Source organism: Mixophyes fleayi, chromosome 12 (genome assembly GCF_038048845.1).
Source record: "Mixophyes fleayi isolate aMixFle1 chromosome 12, aMixFle1.hap1, whole genome shotgun sequence".
Classification (NCBI taxonomy): domain Eukaryota; kingdom Metazoa; phylum Chordata; class Amphibia; order Anura; family Limnodynastidae; genus Mixophyes; species Mixophyes fleayi.
The window spans coordinates 13,714,403-13,727,787 of NC_134413.1; the positions used below are offsets into that span (position 1 = coordinate 13,714,403).

Genomic DNA, 13,385 nt, shown 5'->3' on the forward strand with positions numbered 1-13,385 from the left:
GCTAAACCATCTCCAACTCCCTCCCTCCCTGGGATCCTGCAACAGCACCGACCTTCCGTTCTCTCTGCTGGAATCATACCTGGGGAGAGAGGTATACCTGAGAAACGACAGGGGGATACATTTTGGGAATAGTGTCAATACATTTTGCTCTCTAACCAGCTATTGAGTTAATTCCAAATCTGCAGCCATGCTTCCGAACAGGTACAGGAACAAGGCACAAACAATGTTTTTTTACAAACAATATGCATTTATTTATCAATAAATCACATATATATAGTATCATTCTGTTTGTTACATTAAAATGACATAAAATAAATTATTTAGTAAAAGCTTCTAAGTAAAGAGGTGTTTGGATAGTTTTGCTGGTACAATAAACAACTTTGTATCATCTAACGCTCTGAACAAGTAAAGGACAGTTTGGGTGTGAAAATCACGGGGACAACGGGTCATGTCGAACTGACAGGAGTGTCACAGAGGTGCTCCTGCCATTGGCATCAGTAACACAAATATTATGTCTGATGATTAATCTCTTCTGACACATCAATAACGGTGTAGAGACGATTTAGTCAATTGTGTTGTCCAGTTGTTGGTCATTGACAGCTGCGTTCTAACAATGGCTGGAAACAAGTCTGTGATTGTATCTCAGGACTTACACTGTGATGACTCAATTTCACTGTTTACCATATTTATTCATAATCTCATTTGTGATTGGTCGCCTCAATGCCCACACTGCCTGGGCAGCCAATCGCCATGCTGTAAGAAAGCAATCTTGCCCTCAGGGCCGGTGACCAGGGCAGGTTCAGTTTGAACCAGGAGAAATGTGAATTTGCAGCACACAGTCTGACCACTGTGCACAAACCTTGTGCCGCTTTAGCTAGTTCCTCCCGTTGTGGTTTGTAATCCGAGATTAGACTACTAAGGATGATTCAAAATAAGGCCTAGTTTCACTTTTAAAACGCTTGTTTTATTTAACTACGACCATTACAATTTTCTCCCGACGAAATTCTTATTTAAGTCATTAGGTAAAGGGAACATTGTGACATGTCCTTTTTTTATTATGAAGTGGAGCAAAAGTCATCCCATGTAAAGAATAGGCCAACACCTGAGATAATGTAAAATCAAATCATTTTTCCATTACTAAACAGATCTTGCTGCCACTGACTAATCCATCCATACCCTGTTAAATGTGCAATCTCCACCCCCTGAAGTGCATTTGCATATCTCCTCCTACAACGCAATGTTGTTTTTGACTTTTGGCGCAATGTGAGGTGCATTAATGTGTCCAGCTCGCATTAAACAAGTTCCTTCCAATTCCATCTATCAGAAAGAGCAACGTTTGTGGTTGCCGCCATGACTCAGTAAATCATGCGCGTTCCAATGCAAAATAATCCGAGCACGCAGAAGGACGCACGGCGTCACAAGAGGGAACGGTCGATGCGTTGTGCAATCACATTTCTGTAGCACTGTAATTGCCCCACAGAGGCATCTGCAGGGTAGGAGGTGGGAGGCACAGTCTTAAGTCATCACAAGCATCTTTGCAATAGTATCTGTTAAGCGAAGATACATTTGAAAAGTATTTTTTTTTATATGGAGGGATTATTATAAATGTCATTATTATGTATTGTACGCTACAGATCCAGAAGCCTTTATTGCAGCACAGAGTCCACGTTCTTCACTAGGTCTCACCAAGTAGATAATGTCATACCTAATAAACAACGGTTGTAATTTCTGACATGCTGTCCTATTCCGTGACAATCCTCAGACTGTGCAATAAAGCCTGCTCCATCTGTTTAGCTAATTATTGGCCAGGTACAGTATGGTTATGTTATGGAAATCATAATGCGCATTAAACACAACATAAAACAAATCGCGCTTAAATCAAAAGTCACGTACAACCCTCTGGCTACCGTTGCAGCCGTTATGCAAAGAATAGGATTCAGTAGCGCCCCCTACTGGAGCGATGCATTCAAACTGCAGCGGAAGCACACAAAATTTTTTTTTAAAAACAAAAACCCTGAACAGCCACATAACATTTTTCATGATATAAAGCATCGTTTTCCTACATAAATTCTAAGTGCACTTTTATTACCAATGCAGGAATTGGCTCTTGAGGAACGGAATAAACGCATCTGTCGTTGATTTCTGACCGGTTTTATTGTACTGCATTCTACTGTCCCCTGACTACACACACCTCTAATAAGAGTGCACTGTACCCTGCAGTGTCATGTGATTGATATACAATTTTAGGGTCAGCAGGTACAGGGGAGAACCACACAGTAACGTTGGACCATACAGCCCTTTGCACAGACCCAAAAATGGCTTTATAGTTTAATTCTTCCTCCTTCCCTTGTACTCGCACACTTAAAAAAAACAAACCTCAATAATTAAAGATAGGACTAGGCTCTCATTCCACGTCAATCCAAGAACATCGCTGGACTATAATGTCAGGATTTGGTTCTATACATTAATATCTTCATAGAAATGTACTAGTTATTAACAGAATGCTAATGTGCCAATTAAAAATTTGTCTAATCTGCACTAAATGAATCAAAACAGATTTGTTTTGGGTGTCTGTGTATTTGCACTAGGTCAGTGGATAACTTTCGATCTGTACCAAAATAACACAAGAAACTCTCAGCTCTAGTATTATCACAAAATTAGCCGTTTGCACCAATGTAAAACAAAGTAATCTGCCCTCCAATGTACAGTAATGAATGGGACTAGGCTCTGTAATATTACAATATTTCTACTCTAAGGGCTGGATTTACTAAGCAGCGGGTTTGAAAAAGTGGGGATGTTGCCTATAGCAACCAATCAGATTCTAGCTGTCATTTTGTAGAAAGTACTAAATAAATGAAAACTAGAATCTGATTGGTTGCTATAGGCAACATCCCCACTTTTTCAAACCCGCAGCTTAGTAAATCTAGCCCTAAAATACAATCCATAGTATTTCATTTCAATCTGCCTGCCGTTCTAGAGATATAATTTATATACCAATTAAATAAATGTAATTCAATTCCAGAGGCTTTCAATACTTCTTTCCTTCTTCATGGTAATAACAAGACTGACCTTTATACCATTATATAACATCAGTAATTAAATATTTTCTTAATTTAACGTCAGAAAAACCTATAAATATAACCTCATGAATAAAAGTTATTTGATAATATAATGTCAGAAATTGACATTCTATCCCAATATAATTTCAGATGTGATTCAATCACGACCTATATGAAAATAAATATATATTAATATATCTTTACTGCTGGACCTACAGTCTAGATACCGCACCTTAGTCTTGACGCTACAATGACGTGATTGGGATAAAGGACACACATATTTAATAGTCCGTCCACATTTCCCTTCCCCCTACAAAGCAAACCCTATTCTTTAAAGAGGATGGCCAAAATATTGTTCAGGAATTGTGGAATGTGAGATTTTTTGCATGGACGAAACCTATTGTTCTTTTTTTGAAATTTAAATACCATAAGTATTTTATTCTAAGATATTATGATTGTCTGTTGTGCTCACTCTTGACACGGCTGTTTTTATGTGGTTTGCTGATTATTATTCTAAACACATTTTACTAAAGTGATTTACAACAGGAATAATACACTTCCATTTCATCGATCACTTCCTCCATGGTATATGAACAGCCAGATGTTCAATTTTCTAGATTTACCATCGTGACATCTTTAGATCAAGCTGGTTTGCTGATACGTCTACAAATCTAAGGGGCGACCGAAAGATTTCTGCAAACAGACTTCAGTAGATTAAGGGCTATCCAACAATTCTATTGTATATCTCGTTTGCAAATAATTTAAAACCCTTATCAGCTGTGGTGTTTTTAGTCCACTGAGGTGTGTGGATTACACACTAGGAACCCTAGTCAGCTGCATAGAGCCCAGATCTACATTCTAGCTACATAACTAGAGTACATATACAGGCCATGTATGTATCAAATGTAATAAAACACTGTATAATAAAATAAATCAAATCAAATATAATATAGAACCTTGCACCAATTATATACATGTCGGAGAGGTATAACTATAAATTTGAATTTGATGTTAAACCAACTAATTGCAGCTAGGTAAGGTTCTTGTAAACAAAACTATTTCTTTAAACATATATTTTAAAAATGTTTTGGCTGGGGTAAATGCTTAGGCTGCTATCCCTTTTAAGCAAATACTATGAAGCGAGTGGAATTCAGCAAATCTAAGTATAGAGTAATACAATATCCAAAGGCTTTTCTTCCACTGCAAACATTAACGATGAACTAAAACTGCACTTATTTGGTATTTTGCATTAGACTGCAGTGCAATGCCATGTCTGCCTCTATGACTTTGTCAAAGTGGACGTTGTGCGTCGAACCTGTTTCTTCCAACTGAAATAAAAAAATATCGCAGTATTGACTCGCCTCCTTTAGCAATTCTGCTTTCACGCCACCAATTTAGTATTCTGGCCTAGCTTTCGTCAAACAAAACAAACGTCTGTGAGCCCGTCCAGTATGCACCGTTACGGATCCATGTGCGTATCGCTGTCCTGTTTCCTAGGTGTCACAGGGGATAAAACTGAGAGGCAGCTTCCGAGGACTGGATCTCCACCTGTGCCATTTTGAACTGGGTGCACTGGAGCCACTTCCGCAGCACCCCTGAGCTGTGGCTGATCTGCGCAGAGCCTTGCAGCATCCGCAGGTTCTGCTGGTTTGCGTTGTTCTGTATCGCCTGTAGACGCAGTTGTAGGCCCGCTGACAAATGCTGCAAAAAGTGAAATATGTATTAGTGCATTTTACATTATGCAATACATGTAATAATTTTACTAAACTGCTTACATGCAAGATTTAAAAAGCGCACAGTGTATAGAGTCTTATGATTTTACAAATATCACACACAGGTTGTCCACCTCACTCTTTTTATTTGGATTGTCAGTACAACTGCAACAAAACAACATGGGATGAGGATACTAAATGAAAACTCCACTCAAAACTGAGCTTATTCCTAAATTAAGTACCTCCCCTGGGTAGGGTACAATTGTCCAATCATGTGCTGCTTCAGTATACAAAAGAAGCTTCTCATAAATTTATATTTAGCAACAGTTGCTCGGAGGGGTTATATAAATGAAAAGACACCAAACTCCCATCATTCAGCAGCTACCAGAAAAAAAAAAACAGACTAATTCACATTTTATTGGAGTGTGTTGTGGGGTTCTGTGTGCTGCTTTCAGTAACCAAATTTTACCTGGTGCCTACACCTCTTCACCCTTGGATCCAAAAGCAATTGTGGAGTAAATGACAGGGTCTATTCCCAGGTACCCCCAATAGAAATCAACTAAGAGTAGGGGTAGGCTACTTTTGTGTGTAGTTCCTCTTTAGGGGTGTTACTATTTTCCAGTTTGTTAACCAACTTTTTAGGTGAGCAAAATACAACTTTATTCACCCCAAATATTCATCACTTGCTGAAACTGTAGATCTTTTAGATGTTAGTACCTTATGAAATTATATGGATGGCTAACAAAGAAACAAGAGATTTGAATACAGAAAAGAACCCAGCTAGTCTGTCCATTTCTGTGCAGGGGCGAACACCCCCCGCGAGAGCTGCTGCGCATGCGCAGCAGCTCCGTTTCTTCAGCGCTGTCCTATACAGCAGCCGAGGCGCTGTCTAAGAAGCGTCCACGGCGGTGCTGTATACACTACAGCACCGCCGCGGACGCTTATTTGACAGCGCCGCGGCTGCTGTATAGGACAGTGCAGCTATAGCGGCCACTTAGTTAGCGCAGGGGGGGTTTCTGGAGACTCAGAAACCCCCCCCCCCCTGCGTGCGCCACTGCTGTGTGTCATTTTTTAAGGGTTTTTTCTGAATGTTGTCTAACATTTAGCGACATCACTATGTTTGTCACATATGTTCCCAATTTATTTTACTGTACAAAATCCACTTATCTTTATAAATACTGCCTTCCTGAATATGTTTACAGTAAATACCTTAAATTAATAATCACCTTCTCTCCTCTATGATGTACATGTTTCATACTTCAAGTCTTCCCTGATAAGCGAATGAAGTCCATGCACCAGTTTAGTAGCCCTTCTCTGAATTTGTACTGCTTTATGTATGTTTTTGTTGTTTATTTTTGGAGAAGGGGCCTCCAGAACTGTACACAGAACTCAAGGTGAGGTCTTACCAGTGACTTATAAAGTAGTATAACCTTCTAGATCTAATCTTCTAATAGTTTAATCTTCTAGATGCTAATACTGCTTCCTATGCAACCAAGTATCCTACTGGCTATTACCACTACTTGACTACACTGTTTGCTTCCTATGCAACCAAGTATCCCACTGGCTATTACCACTCCTTGACTACACTGTTTGCTTACCTTCATACTAACTGAAACTATTATGTATAGGCATTTTTTCAGAATAATAGGGATGAGGCAGGAAACAGGATGTTGAAAAGGGGGGCAGTGGGTTAAGGAAGGCACTCTTATAGCTACTAATACTGCTTCTTATGCAACCAAATATCATATTGGCTATTCCCACTCCTTGACTACACTGTTTGCTTACCTTCATATTATCTGAAACTATTATGTATAGGCATTTTTTAGAATAATAGGGATGAGGTAGAAAAGAAGATGTTCAAAATGGGGGCAGTGTATTAAGGGAGGCAATCTTCTTGCTACTAATACTGCTTCTTATGCAACCAAGTATCCTACTGGCTATTCCCACTCCTTGACTACACTGTTTGCTTACCTTCATATTGTCTTAAACTATTATGTATAGACATTTTTCAGAATAATAGGGAATAAGGTAGGAAACAGGATGTTCAAAAGGAGGGTAAGGGTTTAATGGAGGCTCTCTCACAACAATAATCTGACTAAACACAACCATCAGATTACAGATAAAACTTTACATTTGATAAGCCAGAATAACAAAAATAATAGAAATAAAAGTGCAATAAGTGAATATCAAATTATGGTATTGGAATACCAGATACAAAAATAGTAACTGTGGGTTGGGAGAGGGATAAGGAAAGAGGGAATGGGTGAGGGCTTTAGGCGAGATGCTTACTAGTATATGGTCAAAATATATAGTATGACGATGGAGCTTAACATATTGCATGAGATCAGATGCATGGATGGTACCAACTATGGTAATTCCAGTAGGTTATGATGAGTTTTGCACATCTAAAAAATCCTGTGAGTGTGTAACAGAAATCCAGTCCTTTCAGATCCCTGTTATGGGTAAAGTTTTTAATTTGTTATTATTTTTATCTTCATAATAGGAGTAAAACCATTGGCTTATAGAGGGAAATTTCTGGGCATGAAGCATTTGGCGGCATTAAAGAGATAGGGGACCACAGATTTGCTTTATCAGGAAACCGAATCTAAGGCGTGCCTCGACACGACTGGAGAAACTTTAGTCCAAAATTCAGTTATGTGGGGACAAGACCAAAATATATGTAGGCAAGTACCCCTCCTAGTGCCATAACACCAACATTTATCTGTTACCAAAGGATAAGCACTAGGAGTTGCTACCAGGCATCTGTACCACTTTAATAGGCTCCTTTAATGAGTTTCTTATATACTGTAAGCTAAATTTTGACTTTCAAATTAGCAAATTGCCACTTTGTATAACAAAACATTGATTGCTTTGCTGCAGTGGCATATATTGATTGAATGAAATAGAGGGCATTAAAGACATTACCATATGCTATGCAGGCAATATCTACTTAATCTGAATATAACAATGTCTGCTTAGGTTGCACCCTGTTTTGGCTTTTATTTATATAACAACAATGCATGTTCTCACTTACCTTTATGTTTGACTGGATCATTGGTAGCCACATCGGTATAAGCTGCAGGAAAGACATGGAAAGGAATTTCTGCTTCAAGGTTGTACTAAATGGTCCAAATAAAAACCTCAAATACTAAACTTTAAAAAAAAGGGGCACATCTCCAGCCAGACTTGCAAACTGAGGGTGTGGGAATGTGCAGAGAAATTTAGGATTTTCCTAATATTCATCATCATCATCACCATTTATTTATATTAATATTCCAGATATAGAGGGCCACCCAATACAGGAGACATCTCAGAAGACCCCCTGCAAATGTGAATGTTTGCTAATTCTTAGATAATTTTGTAATACACATAAATTAGACATGACATTTGGGAATGCTTTTAGAAACAGACTGCCTATTGTTCTTTGGTTTAAGAGAATATATAAGCAGTATATTTTTATAATGTACAATGTAAGCCTTAGATGTAATGCTACTGCCACCTACAGTTAAATGTATAATCACACTTATTGCTATTATTATTATACTTTGGTAGAGTACTACTGCCAACTACTGTATAAAGTTAGTATTTGCTCAGAATTATTCCTATGATACATGAGAGAGTATATAAGTGCAGAGTGAGGTTATTCCTTGGAACCTTTCTGCTGGACAACAGAAGATATGGTGGCCAAGTCTCCTCAATGTGAAGGTTGTCTTGGAAGTGAAGTGCTAAGTGCTATTGCCACCTCGGGCAAAGTTGAACTGGTGTCCCCACGCCAATCTGAACTACAGATTGTATGCTAACGATACTTATCGAAGCTAAGTAAAATATATTATTATATAAAGCCTATGGGGGAAATTTAGAACTGGAATTGCAGAACTTGATAATATTTATTCAACTTGTACTATAGACTTATAACCAGCCAAGCAAGGAGAGAAAATATATATAGATATATATGTCATAGTAGTCAGCCCCCTTTGTTTCTCCAGCTGTTGTGGAACCACAAGTCCCAATAGGCCCTGTTATCTGCTGTTGGAGAGGACCGACAGAGCTAGATTTATGAAAAAACAGAAGCTCTCTAGTCTCAGGCTGAGTTTGATGTTAGAATACACAATCTAATTACACTGAAAGCTTTTTGTATTCTATGACATGATATATAGAAAGCCAGGGTGCATTTCTACAATAGAATACAAGGTGACTCATCAAATCTAGTCAATAACAATTATCCCCAGTCTCAAGATTTAGAAGTGTAATTGCAGATCTTGATAATGTTAAAAGGACATAATTGCATTCATATTCTGGATCTGAAATGGAATGGCCATAGGCTAATTAAGCAATAGATGTTTGCTGTGTGGAGCCTCAGTGGGATCTAAATGCACAGCACACACCAGATTTTGTGGATAATAAATCCCTGTATCTATGCTTCCAGATTGGTTTAGCATTGCAGCACATAAGATAAGACAGAAAATCCCCACTGCACTGTAAGGATCACTGACTGTGCAGCAATTCCCTAGGAATGTCCAGCCTGGAATTCACCAAGTAAACTTGGGGACACTCTCACTAAACATGGAACTATTAATGTGGAATTTTACTTAAAACTCACATGTATCCCAGTATCAGTCATACCCTGACTTACCTCTCATGCTCAAATCTTCCCCCTGTATATTAACCAAGATTTAAAACAGTTTCAAGTTACCTAAATCTAAATATAGCAAAAATGTGTGTGTGTGTATATATATATATATATATATATATATATATATATATATATATATATATATATATATATATATATATACACACAAGTTAACCCGTGCATTAAACTCATGCATTCTAGTCAAATCAAGCTACTTAAGGTGTTAAAAAGGTTCTTGTCATGCATTTGGGCCTAGCCCAGGCCTCCTCAGGGGAAGAGCGTTACTTCCCGACGCAAGCGCCCTTTTTTAACGTGGTTTTGTCCACATGTCACCAACTCATCATTTTTCTCCATCACCTCATTCTTCATCTTCATCGCCACATCCTTCGTCAAGCTACTTAAGGTATTAAAAACTCCCCACTGTCACCCCCGGCAACCACCAACCACTCCCAACTGTCACTTCTCCTTCAAGAAATATATAGGTCAGTGTATAACTCTGCCCAGCAGGTGGCGCTGCAGCTTGTTTTTTGGGTTTTTTTCACACACGCCACTAGGCATTTATATAGTAGATATATATATATATTTATATACACAGGTACTTCATTTTTCCACATCTTTTGCCCTTTATCTCTCTAACAGACACTTTAGATCACCATATCACTATTTAACTCTGAGCTGGATGTCACCTTTGACCTCACGCTCTTACCATTTCCCGCCTGGTTCCTTTAACCTCTTTGCGACTTATCTGCCACTGGCAGGACTCTCCTCCCTCCAATCAGTCATGAGAGCTGCAGTTCAACTCGCCTTCCTGTTTTACTCTGCCAGTCTTTACATTGATATCCTATACTAGTCTACAATTCCCTCCTTCCTTCATTTCTGCCCTGACGCCTAAATATTTCTATTAGTTCCATAAAGCTTCTAACATCCCCCTCATTTAACCTCATCCAATGGAAGACTCTACTCTGTCCTATCAAACTCTTTAATAATTCACTATATACTGACCCCCTTTTCTATGATGGGTACTCTGTCACATTACCAATGTTCATTCTTATAATGTCTAGTCCCACCTTGCTCCACCTTTGGCAGTAAAATATAGCCCTATATATAGCCTTCTATTTGGTGACAAGTGATGTAATCAGTTATATAAGGAGAGTAGTGAGAGTCGCTCCTGTAAAATATAACTTGTAATTGTGTTCCGTGACGGAATGTAGAACTGTCAGTGAAAGTGTAACACACCTGGGTAAGATGAGAGGATCACCACATATTCGCAAAGTGTTTTATCATCATCACTTATTTATGTAGCGCCACTAATTCCGCAGCGCTGTACAGAGAACGCACTCACATCAGTCCCTGCCCCAATAGAGCTTACAGTCTAAATTCCATAATCCACACACACAGACAAAATAGGGTCAATTTGATGGCAGCCAAATAACTTACTAGTATGTCTTTGGATTGTGGGAGGAAACCGGAGCGCCCGGGGGAAACCCACACAAACACGGAGAGAACATACAAACTCCTCACAGATAAGGCCATGGTCGGGAATCGAACTCATGACCCCAGTGCTGTGAGACAGAAGTACTAACCACTTAGCCACCGTGCTGCCCTAATAAACATAGTAACAGTTTTAAATCGAGAATATTTTAAATATTAATTTTAATATTACTATGATATGCTTCCACGTATCCACCAAATGCAAAGAAATAGTGTAACTTACTTTCACAAAGACTGTGGAATTGCATTCCTGTAAGGCCTCCATCAAACTGATCAAATGTAAACAGACCATCTCCACCATCTAGAAGAAAAAAATCCATACTCTATGGAACATAGACAATCATGGAGTAAATTTGAAGCCATTAAAAAGACAGTTGACTTGTGAAGCCACTTTGCATGTTCATAGACCTCTCTTTATTTAATCAGCTTTCCTTCATATTTGCTTCCACTATTTTGCAGAAGCAGTTCCCCTAGGTCACAGGATTAGCTAGCTCCTCTTGTTCAGCTAGCTCTACTATCTAACAGGCTCAGCTAGCTCTACTATCTAACGGGCTCAGCTAGCTCTACTATCTAATGGGCTCAGCTAGTTCTACTACCTAACTGGCGCAGCTACCTCCACTATCTAACGGGTTCAACTAGCTCTACTACCTAACCGGCATAGCTACCTCCACAATCTAACGGGCTCAGCTAGTTCTACTACCTAACCGGCGCAGCTACCTCCACAATCTAACGGGCTCAGCTAGTTCTACTACCTAACCGGCGCAGCTACCTCCACAATCTAACGGGCTCAGCTAGTTCTACTACCTAACCGGCGCAGCTACCTCCACAATCTAACGGGCTCAGCTAGTTCTACTACCTAACCGGCGCAGCTACCTCCACAATCTAACGGGCTCAGCTAGTTCTACTACCTAACCGGCGCAGCTACCTCCACTATCTAACGGGCTCAGCTAGTTCTACTACCTAACCGGCGCAGCTACCTCCACTATCTAACGGGCTCAGCTAGCTCTACTACCTAACCGGTGCAGCTACCTCCACAATCTAACGGGCTCAGCTAGTTCTACTACCTAACCGGCGCAGCTACCTCCACAATCTAACGGGCTCAGCTAGTTCTACTACCTAACCGGCTCAGCTACCTCCACTATCTAACGGGCTCAGCTAGTTCTACTACCTAACCAGCACAGCTACCTCCACTATCTAATGTGCTCAGCAAGCTCTACTATCTAATGGGCTCAGCTAGCTCTACTATCTAACAGGCTCAGCTAGTTCTACTACCTAACCAGCACAGCTACCTCCACTATCTAACAGGCTCAGCTAGCTCCACTATTTAATGTGCACAGCTAGCTCCACTATCTAATGTGCTCAGCTAGCTCAACTATCTAATGTGCTCAGCTAGCTCCACTATCTAATGTGCTCAGCTAGCTCCACTATCTAATGTGCTCAGCTAGCTCCACTATCTAATGTGCTCAGCTAGCTCCACTATCTAATGTGCTCAGCTAGCTCCACTATCTAACAGGCTCAGCTAGCTCAACTATCTAATGTGCTCAGCTAGCTCCACTATCTAATGTGCTCAGCTAGCTCCACTATCTAATGTGCTCAGCTAGCTCCACTATCTAATGTGCTCAGCTAGCTCCACTATCTAATGTGCTCAGCTAGCTCCACTATCTAATGTGCTCAGCTAGCTCTACTATCTATAAGGCTCAGCTAGTTCTATTACTAACTGGCACAGCTACCTCCACTATCTAATGGGCTCAGCTATTTCCTCTATCTATGGGCTCAGCTAGCTCCTCTGTTTCTCTATTTCTCAGGGCCGCAAGCTACTCTGATCGGATGGAAAAAAAAAACCAGTACCTTGATATTGTCTGCATAATAGTTTTGCTGCGTGTTGATAAAATAATTTCAGCGGTACATGAATGCCATTTAGAAGAGATCACCTTCACCATTCATAAGACTTCACAGTCCATACTCACCACAGTATTATGGGCCATTAGCTGCAGGATGCTGGGAGTGACGCGGCTCCAGAACTCTAGAGCTGTAAGAATGGCGGTGAAGCAGAACTCATTCTGGTTCTGCATGGTGGGAGCGATGGCTGCCTGCTCGCAGTACACAGTCCACAGCTGGGCAAAAATGAAGGCGTGGAAGAGGGAACACATGTGAAGCACCGAGGTCTGCGGGACATGATGTCGGAGATCAGACAGTTGTAATTGAACATGCAACGTATGATACATGTTATCAAAGTCAGCAAATTGGATAAAGTCATTTCAATTAAAATCGAGCAAACTTGGTTGTCTTTGTCTGAAAAGATGCGTACGGTACGCTACGACGTACAAGGGCACGCTACGGCGTGGAAGGGCGTACGCAGCTACTACACGTGGCAGCAACAGTATTTGGTCTTTTACCATACATTTGCACAAACACACATACTTATAAAATAGTACACATTAATGGTAGTTGCAACACATAGTCAGTTATGTCGAAATATAGTAGTATTGA

At 39.9% G+C, this 13,385-nt stretch overlaps 1 protein-coding gene across 5 annotated transcripts in view; it reads right to left on the reverse strand.

Moving 5' to 3' along the window:
- Window positions 1–233: 233 nt before the first annotated feature.
- Window positions 234–13,385, reverse strand: part of UNC79 (unc-79 subunit of NALCN channel complex) — a 112,116-nt gene continuing 98,964 nt past the window's right edge. For all 5 annotated transcript variants that reach the window (XM_075192890.1, XM_075192889.1, XM_075192888.1 and 2 more), the window contains 4 exons: window positions 12,863–13,060; window positions 11,119–11,196; window positions 7,806–7,847; window positions 234–4,760 (listed from right to left, as the gene is read on the reverse strand). In XM_075192890.1, coding sequence (XP_075048991.1) covers window positions 4,560–4,760; window positions 7,806–7,847; window positions 11,119–11,196; window positions 12,863–13,060 — 519 coding nt within the window. In that variant the 3' untranslated portion in view covers window positions 234–4,559. The remainder of the gene's footprint in view (window positions 4,761–7,805; window positions 7,848–11,118; window positions 11,197–12,862; window positions 13,061–13,385) is intronic.